The sequence below is a fragment of the Lutra lutra genome, chromosome 4, assembly GCF_902655055.1.
Source record: "Lutra lutra chromosome 4, mLutLut1.2, whole genome shotgun sequence".
Taxonomy (NCBI): Eukaryota; Metazoa; Chordata; class Mammalia; order Carnivora; family Mustelidae; genus Lutra; species Lutra lutra.
In genome coordinates this window covers 126,376,026-126,396,703 of record NC_062281.1, presented here as the reverse complement: position 1 = coordinate 126,396,703, position 20,678 = coordinate 126,376,026, and the positions used below count along the sequence as shown (strand labels likewise).

The 20,678-nt window shown below is 40.8% G+C and overlaps 2 protein-coding genes across 8 annotated transcripts in view; both read left to right on the top strand.

Annotated features, from left to right (window-relative positions):
* The window catches only part of SAMD13 (sterile alpha motif domain containing 13), a 55,184-nt gene that overhangs the window by 26,469 nt on the left and 8,037 nt on the right, over positions 1 to 20,678 (top strand). For 5 of the 7 annotated variants that reach the window (XM_047726801.1, XM_047726806.1, XM_047726804.1 and 2 more), the window contains exon 4: positions 13,372 to 14,512. The exons of the other annotated variants lie outside the window; for them this stretch is intronic. In XM_047726801.1, the coding sequence (XP_047582757.1) occupies positions 13,372 to 13,515 (144 nt within the window). In that variant the 3' untranslated portion in view covers positions 13,516 to 14,512. Of the gene's footprint in view, positions 1 to 13,371; positions 14,513 to 20,678 lie in introns of those variants that run through there. 7 annotated transcript variants of the gene reach the window in all.
* The window catches only part of DNASE2B (deoxyribonuclease 2 beta), a 67,224-nt gene continuing 55,509 nt past the window's right edge, over positions 8,964 to 20,678 (top strand). The window contains exon 1 of the mRNA XM_047726792.1: positions 8,964 to 9,039. The gene's annotated coding sequence lies outside the window, so the exon portion shown is untranslated. The remainder of the gene's footprint in view (positions 9,040 to 20,678) is intronic.

Below are 20,678 nucleotides of genomic sequence, written 5' to 3'. Positions count from 1 at the left end.
ATCATCATGCCTCAGAAAGCTTTATGTTTCACCTTCAAGGATCTTCCTGTTAGTGAACCTCAAGCTCACCCTAGGTGGGAAGGCCACCACCCCCAGCCCAAACATGTGACCCTTCCAGGCACATCTTCTAGGTCATGACAACTGAGAAGCTATAAGAAGGACCACATGCTGAAATCTCAAGAAAAACTTTGCCCTGCCATTGGACAGAAACAGGACCCGGCTGGAAAGTACCCTTACACCACCTCGGAAAAGGGCAGGTCCAGAAAATATAGTACAGTTGCCAGTGATATGGGGAGCTTAGTTTCATGGCTGACTGTCGTACGCTGAAGGTTTTTGCCCCCTCCCCCAATTTCCCAAATTCATTTGTAGAAACCCTAACTCCCAACATGATGATATTATATGGTGGGCTTTTGGAGATAGTCAGATTTAGATGAGGTCGTGAGTGCGGAGCCCTCATGATGGGAATAGTTCCCTGAGGAGAAGAGACCAGAGAGCTGTCTCTGTCTTTCTCTGCCATGTGAGGATGCAGCAAGAGGATAGCCACCCATCAGCCAGGAAGAGGGCCTCACCAAGAACCTGACCATGCCAGCACTGTGAGCTTAGACTTTCAGCCTCCAGAACTGTGATCAGAACTTAGAGCTGACTTAAATAGTGATGTTGATGCTGGACATGTCCACCCTTGGCTGGGCTGAGTTTCAGGAGAATATCTGACTTTATGGTGTGGTCTCATAGTATGATACTGGATGTTCTGTTGCTGTAGCAACCAAACACAGATGTGGCTTTCTAGTAGCATACCTCCTTGGAAGATATCAGGCCACTGAGCGAGGTTAATCCAAAGGGTAAAAATGGCACCCCATGTTTCTATGGTATGAAGCATCTGGTGAAGCTGGTGATCTTTGCATGACCTCCTTTCTTTGAGCAGGGATACTGCCACATGACAATGATTTCCATTAAGTTTCCTTCTGGTGCAATGATCTCTATCAAGTTTTCTTCCGGAAAACCTCTTTTGAGCCTGCAGTGCAAGCCACAACTATAAGCCAAAAGAACTGTCAAAAGGGAAGTTCTAAGTCCCTGCTCACCCCCACCATGACCCAATGACAGCAGTATGTGCATTTCAAGTTGTTTTACTGTTCTGGCCAGTCCCCTTTAAGACCAGTGATATCCCTCTTCCTTCACTCATTGACCTCATTAACATAGTGCTCCAGAGGGTTCACTGGCCAGTAAGAGCAGGAGGCAGTGGGAGTTCTTCCTAGAGGAGGCAATAATGACGACTCTGTCAGTACTCTCTTTCCCATAGACACCGTGGGGTGGTGGCTATTTCCCCAATTGTCCCCTGGCAGGCAGATCTCTCATGCTGTGGTGACTCCTAGTTTCTTTTCTCTTGATTGACATTGGTCACTAGAGGATCCTGAAGAGTTTCCCTTTTCAGGACTCAGATTTCTATAACATGAACATTGATGTAAGTGGGCAGAATATTGGTCAAGCTGCTGCATTAATAGCCAAGTGTTAGCTTAGGACTGGCCTTCATGAAGTATGCTTTCAATGCACAGCACAGAGCCCAAAACTACTTGAGATGTTATATATACACAGTTTGATTTTGGTGACTAGATGATAAAAAATTGTCACTTGCCCATGGATATGGGTTGCCTGGTTTCCAAGAGTCAAAGGTAGTTCAGGAATTTTGCTTTCCTAAGAGCATTAGTTTTTTAGAGAACCTTTTGACTAACTTCCTTACAAAGCATCTCTACCTTCCTCACAGAACATTTAAGACAAGGTTTATGGTGTCAGCCTCTGAAGGCTAGAGCATTAGTTTTTTAGAGAACCTTTTGACTAACTTCCTTACAAAGCATCTCTACCTTCCTCACAGAACATTTAAGACAAGGTTTATGGTGTCAGCCTCTGAAGGCTAAGCGAGCACCATTCTCAGGTGGAAAACCATTTCCATTGACAGTGTTGTTAGTTGCCAGTTAAGGAATGCTGGCAGCTCCGTAAGGCACCATCACCACTCAAGTTGGACCGTAATGCAGGTCCCAGACAACTCTGCCCCTCGTAATGTAGTCACTTCACTTCCATGTCTTCATCTGTCTGACTCGCATACTCAGATTATATATGAAGAAGATGGAAGACAGCGATCTGCCATTCAGTCAGTGTCATATAATTCATATTGTTTGGATCCCTCAAACTTACAAGTGAGCAACATCAGTGATTCTATTTCTTTCTTCCTTTCTTTCTTTTTTTAAAGATTTTATTCATTTATTTGACAGAGAGAGAGAGAGATCACAAGTAGGCAGAGAGGCAGGCAGAGAGAATGGGGGAAGCAGGCTCCCCGCTGAGTAGAGAGCCCGACGTGGGGCTCGATCCCAGGACCCTGATATCATGACCTGAGTTGAAAGCAGAGGCTTAGCCCACTGAGCCACCCAGGTGCCCCAGTGATTCTGTTTCTAGAACAACATGTATCACTGATAATTTTTTTCTCAGAGTATCATGACAATATAGTATGCAATTCATGGTGACAAATTAATTTTACTCTACTATCTCCTTACTTTCCCCAAACCACTTGGATAAGAGCAGTATTTTACTCTGAAATGCCCAACTGGTTGTTTAAGCCATTCATTTGAAATGCAAAGATTGGCATTTTTTTCAGATGACTATTTGCTAACTTTCTGAAGCCACTGACTTAACAAATATGAGTAAAAATTCTCACTGCTACAAATTGCCAAACAACACTACTTCCAAAAGAAGTAAGAAAGTGGGGAGGCCAATCAGAGCAACTCTGAGCCTAGTAGCCTAAGTAATGGCCAGATGGATTTCAACTGTAGTGATTTTCTGGATATTTCTTTTTTTTTTTTAAGATTTTATTTATTTACCTATAAATAAAGAAGAAGCAAGGGAGAGAAAGTGAACACGAGCTGGGAGAGGGGCAGCAGGAGAGGGAGAAGCAGACTCCCTGCTGAGCAGGGAGCCCCATGTGGGGCTTTTAGCCCCAGGACCCCAAGATCATGACCTGAGCCGAAGGCAGACGCTTAACCGACTGAGCCACCCAGGTGCCCCTGTGGTGGATATTTCTCCTTAGACCCAGGACAAATCCGAGTTTTGGGAGGCCTAAAGCTTTTACAATTTTAAGAGCCCTCCTTGGGGAAAGAAGTTCGAAAATATAAATACAAAATTACTGAGGCAAAAGTTAAGCTTCATTAGCTTCATGGTAAACCCAGCTCTGAGTGAGACCAGTTAAAACCTCACAAATTGTAAGTAATTGTTGTTACTTTATCAGCACTTTATAATACCAACTACTGAAGATATTTAAGGTGACTTGACACCAGATACTTCTTAACAGTTGAAGGTTCTGAAATGCTTAAAATATTTTATAACATAATCAATAGGGGAAGTGGCAACTCAAACTCTGCTGATGTGTCCTTCCAGTCTATAAATATTTGGGAAGTACTCAAAAAGCAAACGGATGGTGCTAGCAATAAGATACCAGCCAAGAGTATTGAAAGCAAAACTGATAAGGAAAGGACCTTTTGAGTTTTTGATTGAAATAGAGTAGATTTCTCTGAACCAAAAATCTCCAATGGTTGTTTAAGTCATTTATTTGAAATGAGACCAGTTGTAAGACATTATCACATAACCAGGTACAAGCGTAGTGCTTCTTTGGCTTTTTCACTCATTCAAGTGTTCCAATAGTTGTTGTAGCTTTTTCTAACACTTATTAAAATGAATATAAAACTCTTGAAGTAAATAATGTCCATTACTGCGAGTATTGTTTTATTTTAACAAACCACCTGAAACCATTGTAGGTATGGGGACCATTTGAAGGAAACACAGAATTCCTGGCAGGGGAAGATCAAATACAAAGGCATGACGACATGAGAAAAACATGATTTATCATGAGAATTCCAAGTGCCTTAGAGTAAGACGTGTGGAGCAGGGAATGTCAAGGAATAAGACTGAAAGATAAACAGAGGTCCAGAATACAGATAGTCTGCTTTGCCTGGCAGAAGAGAGACTTCACCTGAAAGGCACTGGGAAACCATGGAAGGATATTAAGTGGGAAGTGAGTGCCAGGATGAGATTTGTGGTTTTGAAAGATCAAAGATCAGTCTATTGGCAATGTGGAGAATGGATTGGAGGTCAAGAAGATGGAAGGTGGGAATGCTGCTGCAATAATTCTACTGGGCAAAGGAAGGGATGGGTTAGAAAATCTGGGGAAAATGGGCAGAAGAATTTAGTGGATCACTGGCAATGGAGGTTGAAGTTTTGTCCCATTTCTCTTCTCTGCCATAACCCAAGACTGAGTTCACTACCCACAGGTGGGAAAGTGAGGGGCTTGGATGACTGCCAAGTTTCCAGGTTGGGTGGTTGTAAAGTTGTGCCATGAACTAGGATGTTTGTGGGAGATAAGTTGTAAAAGGGATATAATGAGTGCAGTTTGGGGCACATTAAATTTGAAGGCCTGTGGTACACCCAGGTGTGTGTATCTAGCAGATAGTTTGGGGGAAGAGTGAGACCTAGAGGCAGAGATATGAGGTCATTAGTAGTCATGGGAGAGATGAGAATGAGAGGCATTTAAAAGTGGAAGAGAAAAAGGTCCATGTCAGCGCCCTGGGGGAATAACAAAGTTTTAATTGTTTGGAGAAGAAAAGCATCTAGCAAAAGCAACTGAGAAAGAACAGTGGGGGAGGTAGGGAAAGAACCAGTAATGAGAACTTGTACAGAAATCAGTGAAGGAGTAAGTTTCAGAAAAATTCAGTGATCAACAAGTTCAGATACCTCAAAAAGGTGAAGCCCCATTGGTGGGGTCTGTGAATGGTGGTGGAGTTTCAGTGGAGTTGGGGAAGGGGGAGGGTGGGTGACAGGGAAGTAGAGGATGCTTTCCTCCTTTGAGCAGTGAGTGGGAGGCAGGCCAAGTGAAGGGAGAACCAGTAGCTGGAGTGTTATGTAGGCATGAGGGTTCTTGGTTTGTTTGTTTGTTTGTTTTTTGTTTTTTAACATATTATTTGTTTCAGGGTACAGGTCTATGATTCATCAGTCTTACACAATTGGCATGAGGGTTCTTTTCTAAGAGAGGAGACACTCAAACTTATTTATATGCAGGAAAGTAGCCAAAAGAATTAGGTTAAAATTGAATGAGATTGAGGACAGTTAAATAAAGCAAACTCCCTTAGGATAAGGAAAAGGATGAGATCAAAGAGTATGGAAGGGCAAGGACATGGAGAAATTGGAACCCTCGTGCATTGCTGGTTGGGAATATAAAATGGTACAGCCACTGTAGGAAAGTTTCGTGGGTCTTCAAAAAGTTAAGCATAGAATTACCATATGGCTCAACAATTCTCCACAAAGAATTGAAAAGAGGGACTCAAATAGATACTACAATAGTACACAATTTGTGTACAATAGTACACAAATGTTCATTGCAGCATTATTCACAATTACCAAAAGGTGGAAACAACCCAAGTGTCTATGAACAGGTGAATGGATAAACAAAATATGGTATATCCATACAACAGAATATTACTCAGCCATGAAAAGGAGTGAAGTTCTGACACATGCTATGTGGATAAACCTTGAAAACACTACACTAAGTGAAGTAAACCACTTAAATACTGTATGATCCCATTTATATGAAATATCTAAAATAGGCAACTTCATAGAGATACAAATATTAGAACTTCCAAGGACTCGGGGAGAGGGGAATTACTGCTTAAGAGAGTTTCTGTTTGGGGTGATGAGTTTAAAAAATAGATGGTAACAATGATTTCACAATGTTGTGACTACAATTAATGCCACTAACTTATACACTTAAAAATGGTTAACTAAGGGCGCCTCAGTGGGTTAAAGCCTCTGCCTTCGGCTGAGGTCATGATCCCAGGGTCCTGGGATCGAGCCCCACATCGGGCTCTCTGCTCAGCAGGGAGTCTGCTTCCCTTCCTCTCTGCCTGCTTGTGATCTCTGCCTGTGAAATAAATAAATAAAATCTTTAAAAAAAAAAAAAGGTTAACTACCAAAATGGCCTGCTTCATGTTATACATATTTTACCATAATAAAATGTAATGTTGGCCATAATATACATGATTCCATTCATTCAGTTTGGTCAATAAAATATTCAATGCTTTCATTTTTTTTGTTTTAAAAAAAATGAAGGGATTAATTCTGAGCAAGACAGGGATGTCTTTCTCTATCCTTCCTGTTTTTCCTCTATCCTTCCTGTGCTCTGGGGGCATAGGTGAGGATGTGTACATATCTAGCTAAGATTTCCCTTGTCCCCAGGGACATTAAGGGAGTTCCCAACAGACTCTTATTTCCTTTGCTAAACAAGAAGCAAGCTCCTGTGCTTGGAGTGGACAGGATGGGGAGAGGTTTAATAAGGAACTGGAGGAGAGCAGTGAGTTTAAGAGTGGCCATCAAGGGGAATGGGAGAGGGAGCTGACCAAGGATACATAGAAGAACTGTCGAGTAATTTTCCTGACCCAGCTGAGACTGGCACACAGCTTCTGTGTAGGATTTCATCTTCAAATCTTGTTTATTTTCCCCAGCTGCACCAGGCATAGGAGTCAGAGAAGTTGGATTGCTATTCTTCTCCCTGATGGGGTGTTTGTGGCATGGGCACCATGGTTGACTAATGGCCAAAGAGGGCAATTTGAGAGGGCATATAAAAGAATGGTTCAGGGGCACCTGGATGGCTCAGTTGGTTAAGTATCTTCCTTTGGCTCAGGTCATGATCCCAGGGTCCTGGGATCAAGCCCCACATCGGGCCCCTGCTCGGTGGGAAACCTGCTTCTCCCTCTCCCACTCCCCTTCCTTGTGGTCCCTCTCTCACTGTGTCTCTCTCTGTCAAATAAATAAAATCTTAAAAAAAAAAAAAAAAGAATAGTTCACAGGGCCAACCAAGGGGTACAGACTTGATACAAATGAGGAGTCTGAAGGAGACTCATGACCCTGGAGAAAGTGGAATTGAAATGTGAAAATCGGTGTAATGAGAGTGAAGAGTGAGAGATAGGATAGGATTTTGGACTTCAAGTGTTGCAGAGGTAGGACTTTGCTGGTTGATGACATTATTGAAGTTTCTAGAAGTGAAAAAGTTGTGGACATGGTATATTAGAGTGGACTAACTGTTGTCACAAGTAGATGAAAAGATGTATAATGGCTTAATTATAGTAGAAGTTTGTTTCTTATTCATGTAAATAGTCCATGGTGGTCGTGGGAGTGTTTTCCTTCTCTATAATTCAAGAACCCAGGGTGATGGAGGCTCTGTCATCTGCAGTCAGATCAAGGTCATCCAGACGTTGACATTCAGTTGGCATAAAGATAAAGAGGAAAGAGGAGTACATGTAAGTAGTTTTATGGGCCGGGTGTTCACAGAAAGAAGTACACATAATCTCTTCATATGTCATTGGCCAGGACCTGGTCACACGGCCACACCAAATTGCAAGGAAATCTGAGAGATGTGTAGTTATGTGTCCTGGAAAAAAGAGCAACCAGCCACCCTTCCTACACTTGAGCCTCAAAGTTATTTTTTAAAGCATCTGCTGTTGTGATGCTGCTACTTAGTTTTATTCTTAAGTCCGGAGATAAGTTTCAAAAAGGCTAACTTTATAAAGATAGCTGAAGTGAAAAAGCCTTATCTGACCATACATGGGAAGCCTTCACTTCTAATTCTGTTCCTTGTGTCTATTCTGGTAGGTTTTTTTTTTTTTTTTTTTTTTTTTTTTTTTTTTTAAATCTAGGCAGACATCTCTGTAACCCAGTTTCCTCATTTGATGAAGTGAGTTTCATTCTTTTTCTTCATCAGAAATGTGTACAAGGTTTTTTTGGTAATAGTGCCCCTTTATCACACACTTTGTGCCAGTAGCAAATATTAAATAACAGGGAGATACGCATTAAGTCACTGAAGGCATTAGCCCTCACAATGAGCCAAAATGGATTTTGTGTCGAATTTAAGGGCAAGACCCATTTTGCTTCTGACTGTTGCCTTAACAAATGAGGTAAAGACTTCTTTTTGAGCCACATAGATGTATTTTTTTCTATAAACAAGCTGCTCAGTGTTGGTTTTTTAAACTAGATGAAATCTTCCTAATATGTATATTATCCACCTCATATTTTCTGCCAGTAGGGATGCAAGGCAGGCACAGCATCAGCTGAGAGTCATTGGCTGATAATGTTGAGCTCATAGTCACTCCCCTCACATTGAGCTGTGGGGGTGGGGGAGGGGGGGAATTGTAAAGGACACCAAAGAGGAATTTCCTCCCCAGAAGAGAGTTTGTTCCAACAACTATGTGAGGAGATTCAAAGGGTCTTGGTATAGACTGGAGTGGTTCACCATCTTACTTTCCAAAATTATATGGAAGTTGTTCTGAAAACAAACTCTGTGTCTTGGTAAGGAAAGGTCCTTTAAGGAAACATGATGAATTACTACAGAGTACTAGGTGTGCCTCAAAATGCGTCCCCCGCTGATATTAAGAAGGCTTACCACCAGTTAGCTCTTCAGGTACATCCAGACAAGAACCCAGAAAACAGGGAGGCAGCTGAGGAGAAATTCAAACAAGTAGCAGAAGCCTATGACGTCTTGTCTGATGCCAAGAAACGCAACAACTATGACAAGTCCAAAGAGAACCACATCAAAATGGAAAATACAGGTGACTGCAGAGACAAAAACTGCTTGAAAGAGAAACCACAGTTTGAGAGGCCACACTCTGGCTTTCAAAATGTCTTTGAAGATGGAGACTTCTTCTCAGGAGATTGTTTTTCCACTGGTCATGTGGGTAAGGCCAGGAGATTTCACTCCTCCTTCTTTGATGTCATCCCCATATCGGACACAGGATTTTCCACATTTGTATCCCTGGGCTCCAGACCAAGTCCCCCTTCCTCTGGGACATTTGTACCCTTTGTAAGCAGTGGAATGGGAAACTTCAGACTGGTCACCACTTGTAGCCAGATAGTGAATGGCAAGAGAGTTGTTACAAAGAAAGTTCTAGAAAATGTGAGAGGGAAGACTGAAGTGGAAAAGGACAGCCCATTTCATCAAATTCTTCCACATCATGGGTAAGGAGTCTGTGCTTTGTTCTTTCATAGGGAGACTTTCCTGTAAGGATGGTGAGTCTGATGCTTATCAAAGACAGAATTGGAATCTAAGAGTGTGTTGAACTAGAATGGACAGAAGTCAGCTTAGTCCAAACCTCTTGTTTCACAGAGGAAAGAAATAATGGGCCAGATGATACACAAGAAACTAAGAAGCAGCAGAGTTTGGCTTTCATCCCATCTTCTGTTTCTAATTGAGCCTTCTTTTCCTCTGCACTATATTTGGGATAGCAGAAACCACCCCACAAGTATGGCCTTCTGGGTTAGTTGCAGGGCCCTCCTATCAGAAAGCCCACTGACTTCTCTTTGACTTTTTCACTGTCCCTCCTTGCTATTAACCAGTTTCCTCTTTCTTGACAGTCACTGTTTTTCTCTTCTGAACCTCTTTGTACCTCATCATTCCAATTGGCCATATAACAATCTCAATTGAAAGAGCTATCAAGGTGTATTAGCATTTGTAGAGAGAAAGAGTGAAAAGTAAAAGGGTTAAGATTTTTTTTAATAGAGACTTTTAAAAATAGCTAGCATTTATGGAGTACTTGGTAGATATCAGGCATTCTACTTCACCTGTGTTATCTCAATAATCCTTTCAGCAGTGAAATACAGTAGCTACTTTTCCTCCATCATATAGACAAGGAAATGAGGCTGAGAGAGATTAATAACTTGCCTAGGCCCCACCTAATAAGCAATAAAATAATGTCTTTCTCTAAAACACATGCTTCTCTACTGAGCTATAATATCTAAGGATCCCACTCATTTATTTTTACATCTTGGGTCTTGCTCTCATTGGAAATTTACACATACCATTTCTAAACCTTACTTCCATGCATGAGTACTTGCTGGAACTTATTAAGTAGGCAAAGATTTTTTGCATAAATATTCTTGTCCAACAGGTACTTGGTTACTCTTACATGAAGATAGAAACTGAAACTGACAAATGATTATCCCTAACACAGGGAGATAAACAGGATCCCAAGATGGTGAACTATCTTTTTGTTTTGACTTTAATCATAAGTACATGCTAAATCATGGGATTTTTAAATATTTATTTAACTGGATCTGGTCACCCTCCAACCCCTTCATTTATGCTAATAAACATACTGGGATACAGAGGAGTGGTTACTTGTGGAAAATTACTGATGGAGTCTGCATCAGAAACTCTGTCTTCCATTTCCCAGTCTCATGCTCATTCTAGTACACCATGCTGACTGGCAAAATTTGGATTTCATTTGCATCTCAATCTTTTATAGAAGTTATGTAACAAATGATTCGCTTCCTTAATCAAGGAACTTTTCTATGTTTGCAGTTTTTATGAGACAAATTTTTGATGTAGTCTTGAGCTTTTTTAATCTCACCGAATTTTCTGAACTTGAACAGGAATACGCCTACATCCCTCTGGCAAAGGGTAGCATTCAGGCAGGGAGCACACTTCCAGAAAGGAAGCAGTAGATGGATTTGGAATTGGAACACATCCTGTTCTTGCTGCTTACTAGTCATTGAGAACCTCCTGTCTGTCAGGCACTGTACTAGGTGCCTTACGTGAATGAATCATTTCTAATCTGTAGAATCCTTCAGGGGTTTATTTTCATTTTGCAAGTGAGGAAACTGAGGCTCAGGAAATTCAGGTCCTTTGTGCAGGCTCACACAATAAGTTGTGGAGAGACAAGGTTCAGACTGCAGTTTGTTTGACCTGGAAGCTCACATTTCCATCATGTTGTGTTCTACTGCCATTCATCTGAGCTGCTGTAGTCATGACCAAAGAGGAATGTTTTGTTGTATGTATGAGTTATATTCATTTCCAGTTTTTAAAATGAGGATTTCCAGATGGAGCTTTCTTTTACCAGCCCTAGTGTGAGGTGAACTGCAGTATGGCTACTGAACAAAGGGAAAATCAAATTGGAGCATGAAACTTGATTTTCCATTTTGTCTTAAATAAAATCCAAATTTCAGCATTTTTCACAGACAACTTGGCTTTTGACAGAAATGCTGAGTTGTAGAAGGACTTTTTTTGCCAGCAAAGATTAAAAAAAAAAAAATCGGTTAGTCAAGGAAGTTTTCTTGTTGTGTAGAAATGAGAGCAGTGTCATCTCTTCCTGATGCCCATTTAAAATATGTAGGAAGTTAAGTATGAGCAAACAACAACAAAGGAAAGAAGGAGAGCAGGAAGTGCTTGGCTGTTTTTTTAAAGCGTTATAAGTGAGTACATCTTCATCTCAGTCAATCTAAGATAGATGGGAGCTTTGAAGGAACCTGTGATTCAGATTCCTGTGACCTCATAGTGCCTTCAGAACTGCTAGAGTGGTTTCCGCATGTCATAAGCTCCTTTGCCAATTCTCATCCTTACAGCTTTTACTGATGGGCAGTCTTTGCGCTTACTAGCTGCGTAAGGAGAAGAAAATATTTTAGATTTGGAAAGTCAAATCCTTTGTCCTAAAATAATTTTCCAGTCTGCCCTGTCAACTAACTGCTTTTTTATGCACCATGTTTTTGAATAGTTGTCTCTCACAAATTAATGTGAGACTTTTTTTTTTCTAGTTGTCAGCAAAATAAAGGTTTCCAGAGTTCAAAAACACCAAAAAGCAGTTAGAAGTAATTCCTTGCCCTTCTGCTCTGGTTCATGGTAGGTGGTTGACAGGTGACATGAGGACCATGGGCCTGTTGAGGAACAGTAAGTGATTATATAACTCATAGCTCAGGAAGCATTTGTGAAAGTAGTATCTCATGGAATCCCATCAGAAACCCCCAAATCCCCACATTACCAACTGAGGAGACAGAGGAGGAAGGGATTTACCCAAAGTCACAAAGTGGGTATTTCTTTCTTTCTCTCTCTCTTTCTCTTTCAAGAGAGAGGGCACGAGCAAGGGGAGCAGCAGGCAGAGGGAGAAGCAGGCTACTGCTGAGCAGGGAGCCTGACATGGAACTTGATCCCAGAACCCTGGAATCATGACCCAAGCCAAAGGCAGACACTCAACTGACTGAGTCACCCAGGCATCCCAAAGTGGGTGTTTCTTCAGCCCGTGAGCCCAGTGACGTTTCTCCATACACGGAGACATACAAAGCACACTTTCTTCATAGCCTAGCAAAACACAAGGGAGTTTGGAAGAATGGCTTTCTTGGGGTCAGTGTAGGAAAGAGTCACAGTTTTGTGTAGTTGCAATTACACCCCTGTCTCCTTATCTGTCCATCATGGGGGAGATGGGTACAGACATATGTCTGTACAGACAAGTCGATGCTTACCAAACATGCAGAGCTGGTCCATCTCTTGAGCCCAGGCCCCCTAAGAGCCAGCTCACTTGTCCCACAATAAAAAATAATAAAAATAAGGTGGTATTCAGCAAGCTTCTCAGTGATCCCTTTCCAGAAGTTCCAAACTACTTTCTGTATTTGGGATCCATATCCCTTTCATGAAAAGCCTGTTTATATTTTACCCCAAAAGTTTTGTGGTCTCCAGGGAACTCTGGTTGGGTACCTGAAGGGAGTGGGAAGTGGATTCTGAGAGAGCAGGGGCAGAGCCCTGCCCGTCACTACCTTCACTACCTGAATCTTGAGGATCCACTAAGAGGAAGTATGGTAGGTTGATTTTCAGGTCGGTTCTTCTTTTAAAGGACAGGAAAGAAGTTCACAGAGAGTGAATCATTTTTCCATTGCCCATTGTTGTAATTGGCAAGATTCTGGAATACCGAGTCATCTATGACCCCACTGGTTCACCTATACTACACATATTTACTTCTAAGTGTCAAGAGAAACACCAAGGCATTACGGAAAGAACATCAGCTTTGGTTTTAGGCAGATGATTTCCAATCCTCTGTTTTCCTTGCCTAACTTCTTGATCTTAGGCACGTTAACTTCTCGCCTTGGTCCTTAGTTTGCCTGTAAAATCTGATAATACCTGCCTGCCCTAATTTATAGAGTTGTTTTAGGAGTTAAGTACACAGAAATTTTGCACAAACTTCAATACATTTTATAAATGGAAAGGGTCATTATTTCTTTCAGAAACAATATCTCTGACCCTTACAGATATATGTGCCAAGCCTGCCATCATTTTTTTAAGATGAGACTTTAGGGATGTGATCTTGAAAACAAGATCAGTTATGGATTATATTTAATCCAAAAATAAAAGTGAAAGATGGAACATAAAAATAGAGGAGTCCATTTTTTCCATTTGACCCAAGTGAAAAAGTAATGTTTTTAGCTTGAGGACAATCAATATGTCTTTTTCCTTTGAACTTTTTTTGTTCTTCATTATCCTTGAGCTTTTGGACTCAGTGTTGGTTTTACCGTCTTCTTCCATTATAGGAAATTGATGGAAAATCCCTGCTATTGATGACAAGAAATGATGTGTTGACGGGACTTCAGTTAAAACTGGGGCCTGCTCTGAAAATCTACGAGTATCATGTAAAACCTCTGCAGACAAAGCATCTAAAGAACAACTCTTCATAGTACAGTCAAATTGGGGTCTTAGACCTCAAAAAATATATAATGATATAATTTAGTTTCATGTGATGAAACTTTGTAAACAGAATACATACATGTGTATATGTAAAGAATTTCAGTCAAATGAAACGTTATCCTATGGGATAGACTAGGCAATCCATCGGCTGACCTGAACTCAGCCAGGAGGAGCAAGGATGACTTGTGGACAGCATGGTTTTCCTGGTGGAGCCTGTCAAACAGAGTTATCTTTGACATGGTTGGACACCCCTCCCCACCAAAGGGGTTTTCTTCAGATTGCTTTCCCAAAATCCTTGAAAAAGTGTTGAATGGAATGATCTTCTGGTTACAGATGTAGAGAGATAAAAGACCAGAAAACTTAGGGGAGGGGAGAAAAGAGAGAGAGATGCTGTCTCCCTTGAATCGCTCTGCTCCTTAGAGTTTGTGTTATTTGGATGGAATTGCCGACACCCTCTTTTATAGAGGGTCCTTCACTTGACCTTATTAAGGTTTCACTGGGATGTACCACGATGTTTGAGAGGAACGTGCATCATGGCCCCTGCAGGAGCAGAACCTCTGAAAAGAGAAACTCTGTTTTGTCTTGGGGATCGCCATCCATATTCAGCTTTTTTCACAGGGGATAATGATATTTTCTGCATAGATTTACTTTCAAATTGGTTCTTTGTTTCCGAAGAAGAAAGGATTTTTTCACTTTATGGTTTGTATTTATACTGATTTGTTTCTGAAGGAATTTGCCGAGAGTTATAGATCAAAAAGCCTTGTTACTAGTACAGAATATTTTTATATATATTCCTTCATGATGGTGTAATATTTTTTTAATTGCTCTGATGCTTTGTTTGATTCTTGGTTTGAGTACTTGTTTTTAAGAACTTGAAAAAAGTGAGCTTGCCACATCTCTGTTCAAAGAGACATTTGTTCAAATCTCTGTGTGTCAATGCCTTGTTGAATTGGTGCTTTGTGGTTGCAATAAAGCATTGCTTCAGTTTATTGCCAGTGTCTGATCTTTTCTGCTTGGTCGCCTCTTCAATTGGGATTAAGGATTAAGGTTATTTTTCAACACCATGGAAGGAAAGTGAAGCCTAAAAAAACAAAAACAACAACAACAACAACAACTTTAGATATATAAAACATTTTGATCTATTTATGGGCTTATCTTCTTTATAAACTGCATTGTCCAAGTAGGCCTTGTTCCTTCTCTTGCCCCATCCAAAAACCAATTTTAGGTATCATTTTAGCCAAAGAATAATAATAATTCGGGCGCCTGGGTGGCTCAGTGGGTTAAGCCGCTGCCTTCGGCTCAGGTCATGATCTCAGGGTCCTGGGATCAAGTCCCGTATCGGGCTCTCTGCTCAGCAGGGAGCCTGCTTCCCTCTCTCTCTCTGCCTGCCTGTCTACTTGTAATCTCTCTCTGTCAAATAAATAAATAAAATCTTTAAAAAAAAAAAAAAGAATAATAATAATTCTTCTTCTTTTTCTTTCTCCTCCTTCTCCCATTCTTCTTCTCCTCCCCCTCTCCCTCCCCACCCCCCTTCTTCTTGTTTTTTACTGTACGCTAGTGGAGGGTCATGAATTTCTGGAAATTTTGGTAAAAGCTATGTATTTTCCCTCCAGGCAAAAGTTCATATTCCCACATATAAAACTTTGCAGAGCTGATGGACTCCACGAAGTTGTTCTGTCTTCCCCTTCCTCAAGTTAAGAGCCACTATTTTAGAGAGTGTTATAATTCAGTCTCCTGTGAAGATAATTTCTCTAAAGAACAGAAAATCTGAAGATGAGAGTGAAAAAAACAAAACAAAACAAAACAAAACAGGAAATGGTGTAATGGGTGGAGTTGAAAAATGCATTCCAAATTAATTCAATTATGGAGTGTATGGAGTGTCTGAAATTTAAGTAATGCTTTGTTTTGCATGATAAGTGGGAGAAGGGGTTACAAAAGAGACATTTTCCATCCCCATGTTCTCACAGTCTACAGATCATGCAAAACTAAAAGGCAGGGGCACCTGGGTGCCTCAGTGGGTTAAGCCTCTGCCTTCAGCTCAGGTCGTGATCTCAGGGGCCTGGGATCCAGCCCCACATTAGGCTCTCTGCTCAGCGGGGAGCCTGCTTCCTCCCCTCTCTCTGCCTGCCTCTCTGCCCACTTGTGATCTCTATCTGTCAAATAAATAAACAAAATCTTTACAAAAAAAAAAAAAAAAACTAAAAGGCAGAATATATTTATGTACTGTGGGGAGCAGTACTGATAAAAAGTGAGACGTATAATTGCTGGTGATGCAGGCCAGAGAGAAGGAACTCGGGATACAACAGAAGGAAGATGGGATGAAGAACTGAATTCACCCCTCTGAAAGACTTTCCCACAGGTGAAATAGTGATGATGTGTGACCCTTCTCTGCCTCTATGGGATAGCATGAGAATGTCTCCGAGTTACTTCTGCTCATGCACCTGATACTTTATATATGAGTCTGGAAAAATATGACTATAATCTAAAACTGGCTCCCTGCCCTCACCCCCACCCTGCCAAGTAAGATAAACAAGACAGAAGGGTGTCTTCATGAAAAACATCCAGGGAGACCAGAGATGGCATGGCCCTCCATGATGTTAGGGATTCCTCCTACCCTTTCGCTCCATCATGCATGCTACTTATTCTCAGAATCCTTTCATGGCCCAAGATGGCTGCTTTAGCTCTCCCCATCACCACTTGACTTCTAATCTTTCCAGCAGGAAAAAGAAAAGAGGAAAGGAACATACCTCCTCCCTCTAAAGACAATTCCAAGAAATTGCACATAGTTCCCCTTATAGCTTGTCCAGAATTCAGTCACATTTGCACACTGAAGCTGCAAGAGGCTGGAAATATTCTTTTCCTTAGAACCCATGGGTCCAACTAACAAAAGTCCCATTATTCTACAAATAAGGGAGAAGAGATATTAGAGGACAATGTCCTGTCACCACCATCAGCTGGCCATTGAATACTTGGAGCAAATGTTGCTGGAAGTATGTTTTTAGTTGTATTTTTCTCTAGATTTGAACTTGGGCTTATACTCCCTTCAGTCCCTGGATGCTTATATCCCGTCACCTCTCACAACTACCAGAAGTCTTGTTCCCTAACCCCAACCTGACTCAACTAAGCTTTAGGCCCAGGCTACTCCATACATGCTTGTCAGGGAAGGGGGGAAAAGGAAAGGAAAAGAAAATATCTTAATTGAAAAGCAAACTGAAAAGAACCAAATCATTTCTTCTTAGCCCTTTGTTGACAGCTTTCAGGCAAAATTAGCAAACTAAAGATAGTGTGCCTTTCATACCTCCAGAATAATGCCTTGGCAATAACTGAAGGTGCTTTCTGCCCCTCCCCACCCCCAATTCAGGGGAAAGGAAGTGTTATCAAAACAAGAGGATAGAAGTACTTGAAATTCAGCAGGTAGGCAGCCTTTGTCTCCAAACAGCCCTAAAACCAGAAATGTCTGAGTCCTTTCTGATCACACCAGGTTTCTATTCCTGTGATCTGGGCCTGCAGCTAGTAGCAAATACCCACAGACATGGGAAGCACCTCATAAGCATAAGTGGGAATGAGCACACCTTCGTGCCAATATATTTCATGTGAGAATTGTTTAATGTTGAATTTGATTATTCTCAACTGGAGGAGCAGACAGGATATCAAAATCGTGAGGGATTTAAAAAAAAAATTGCCCCTCCACCTCTCTTCCCCACCCCATGTTTTAGCCTTGGATTCAGACTCCACAGAGGACCTGTAATGAATTGATTTGAAGGCAAGGTCACACACTGGTCTCTTTTAGTGGAATCTAAGCTGACATTTTCTTCGGCCAGTGCAGTATGTGTGTGTTCTTATGACTACATTTGCATTCTTCTAGGTGAGGCTGAAAGCTCCAATTTATTACAATCTTTTTTAATTCCCTAATACCTTGCAGCCAGCAACTGCACTCTTTTACATTGTCATTATAAGGTATGTGAAATTTAGACTGCTGATGGAGGGCAAGGACCATACAGAGAGCCTCCTTAGAGTAAGTTAATTCAGGAACTAGCACTTATCAGTAGATTTAGTTGAAAAGAAAATAAGGTGGCATAGTGCATCAGAATGTGCAGCAGATTTGAGCATCATTTTTGATACTTAATGGACATGACGAATATGAATGATCTTCATATTCAGAGAGCAGTTGGTGGCCATCTCCTTGTTCTCTACTCAACAAATACCCTATGTGAGCATGGTTTCTGTCCCTAAGCTTAGCATCCACAGTCAGGGGAACATACTGTCCTTCCATTGCATTAGAGAAATAGATCTTAGAAGAATTTAATTTGGAAAAGTATAATGACCCTCAGTTACCCAACCACTCCTATATTTGGAAGCCAAATGCAAAGAGTACTTACTGGTGGTGATCCATCTGCCTTTTGACGGTCATTGCAAATGGGATCTGCAGGGGTCAGGTCTGGGCACAGAGCCATTAAGTGTTTTCTGTAATGATTTGGAAGATGAAGTTAAATGTTCAGAGATCTGACTGCTGTAGGACAGATATGTTTCTTTGGAGAAAACTTGATAATTCTGCTTCTAAACCAGGAGCAGAAGCCACAGGAAGGAAAGAGAAAGCATTGGGTACACTAATGAGCAGCTCGTTAGTTTCATGCTGCAGCTCCATAGGCAATTAAATAGTCTGGGTACCGTTTCTGGCCAGTCTTGGCAGTTCTACACCAAAAGAAAGAGATTAAAACGATCATGTCTCAGGTTATTTGGTGACTGTAGCTGTGTTATATCTTTGTGAACCTCAAGAAAGAAGTTATGTCCAGCCTAGCACTGGAGCAGAATAATGTAGGACCCTGTGAGTAAAAGCAAGAGGAGTCTTTGGCTACCCACAAGTAGGAAGCTAGGCTGATGTTTCTTTACCTCAGGTAGGCAGAGTGTTCCTGTCTACTATTATCTTTAGGGAGACATCAGGAATGCTGGGGATGCCAGCCAATCTCCAAATAGAACATGTGCTCCACTTCCACAGAATAAGTGTCTGGGAAGAGCTACCACATTTACCATAGCAGAGGTTAGGAAAGAGGTGTCAGTAACACCGCACGTACTTGTTACCTGTAGGGCAGGCCATGGCCTGGGGAAGCAAGATCTAGAAACAACAAAATAAGGGAGCAAGATAAAATGTGCTCTCATCTAAGCCTTTGAGATCACAGAACTTCGAGACCTTAAGCTTCCAGAAGAGTCAGGTAGAGCAACCAAGGAGATATCTTCCACAAGTTTCTCCAGTTCTGTCATCTGTGGGGCAGAGACATCTATGGCAACATTTGCAAGTTAAATGTCTTCTTTCTAAATTAAAGATAACAGATTCTTTCAGTAAATTGTGTTCCATTTCCTTTTTCAATGGGCTACACTCTATTTTTACATGCTGGGAAATATACAATTTGGAAATAAAACTGTAAAACTCTTCAGATTATAAACATATTTTGAGAGAAACTCAGTAAAACCTTCAAGCAACTAGCAGTTCCTGCCTTTAAGAATTAGTGTTTGGCCCAGGATGTTAACTACAATGGAATTAAAATATAAATAAATACATGCATACATACATATAAATAAATAAGAAGTAGTGTTTGGGACAGTGTTCTCCCTCCTACACCAGAACCCAATGACCCCAGTTGAGATACACTCTGCCATAGTGGGTGGGAGCACTGGGGCTGCTCCACATAGATCTCCACATAAATCCACAGCCCCGTCATTTACTAGATATGGGAACTCTGGTAGGTGTATGGCTTTCTTGGCCTCAGGGTCCTCACCTATTCTCTAGTGCAGAGACAGAGACAGCATAGAGCAACACTTGCCTGGCACTGTCCAATAAATATATAATGTCATATATACATATATATAAAATAAATATATAGTATATAATAAATATAACTTTAAATGTGTCATTTAAAATTTTCTAGTAGTCACATTTTTAAAAGTAAAAAATAAAACAGGAAAATTAAATAATCTAATCTGCTAAATCCAAAATATTACCATTTCCATACATGATCAATATAAAAATTACTGATATACTTTACAATCTTTCTAAGGTATGTCTTCAAAAGCCACTGTGTATTTGACACTTACAGCACATCTCTATCAGGATAGAACAGCTCAAGTATATCATTTAAGATTAGTTTCAGTGGAAAACGTAGGTAACAATGACTTAGGCAAGTAGAATTTCCCTACTGTATAGATGAGGTCTGAAGTAAGCAGATCAGGGTTGGGATAGCCACTCCACAATCATTGGGCCCCAGTGTTTTCCTAGGGTTTTCCTCCACCATCTTCAACACAGAGCTTCCTGTGTGCTCCAAGATGGCTGCTTAAGTGTCCTTTATCACAACTGTATTCTAGCCAAGAAGGAAAGAAGGATACCTATTGTCAGAAGTTGCATACAGCACTTCTACTTGTGTTTCTTGGACAAGAACTTAGTCATTTGGCCATACCTAGCTGCAAGGGGAGATTGGGAGCTGTAGTGTTTGTTTCAGACAGCTGCATATTCAGCTAAACAGATAGGAGGGCGGATACTGTGGGGAAGATAGTAAGCCTTCCATAATACCAGTCTCAAGATTGATGGAGAATTTAATGAGAGTACATAGTATAGTCATTAGTATAACAGGAAAAAGGCATTAAAGTATGATTTTATTACTATGGTCTCACTCCATTTTTCAAGGCCAAACCAGTCACAGAATTAACAAACATATGCTCAACCCAAATACTGTTTATTTGATGCATTCTAAAATTTCTAAAAGAAATAAACAATTACTTTCTCAGGTTCTTGGATTTGGGGTGGTTCTAGATACTTTATCTTCGTGAGGGCACATAAAAGAAAAAAAATTGCATTATTTAAGCTCCATGAAAAAATGTTATGCTGAGTTAAGGGAAATGTGCTGAGCAAAATGCATATAAGTTTTTATTGGTCCCCAAAGGCCTAGAGAAGTTAGTTTGAGGCATTTGGTGAATTCTAAATATATCTCATCCCTAATCCAAAATGAACATTCAATGACATTCAAAATGGTTTTGTGAGACTAATGAAAGGGAGACCTCTGCTACCTTTGTGATTTTAATGAAGACATGTGTGGGTCAATAACAAACATCAAAAAAAATTTTTTTTTAATTTAAAAATCTAAGTAGATCTGCATTCATTAAT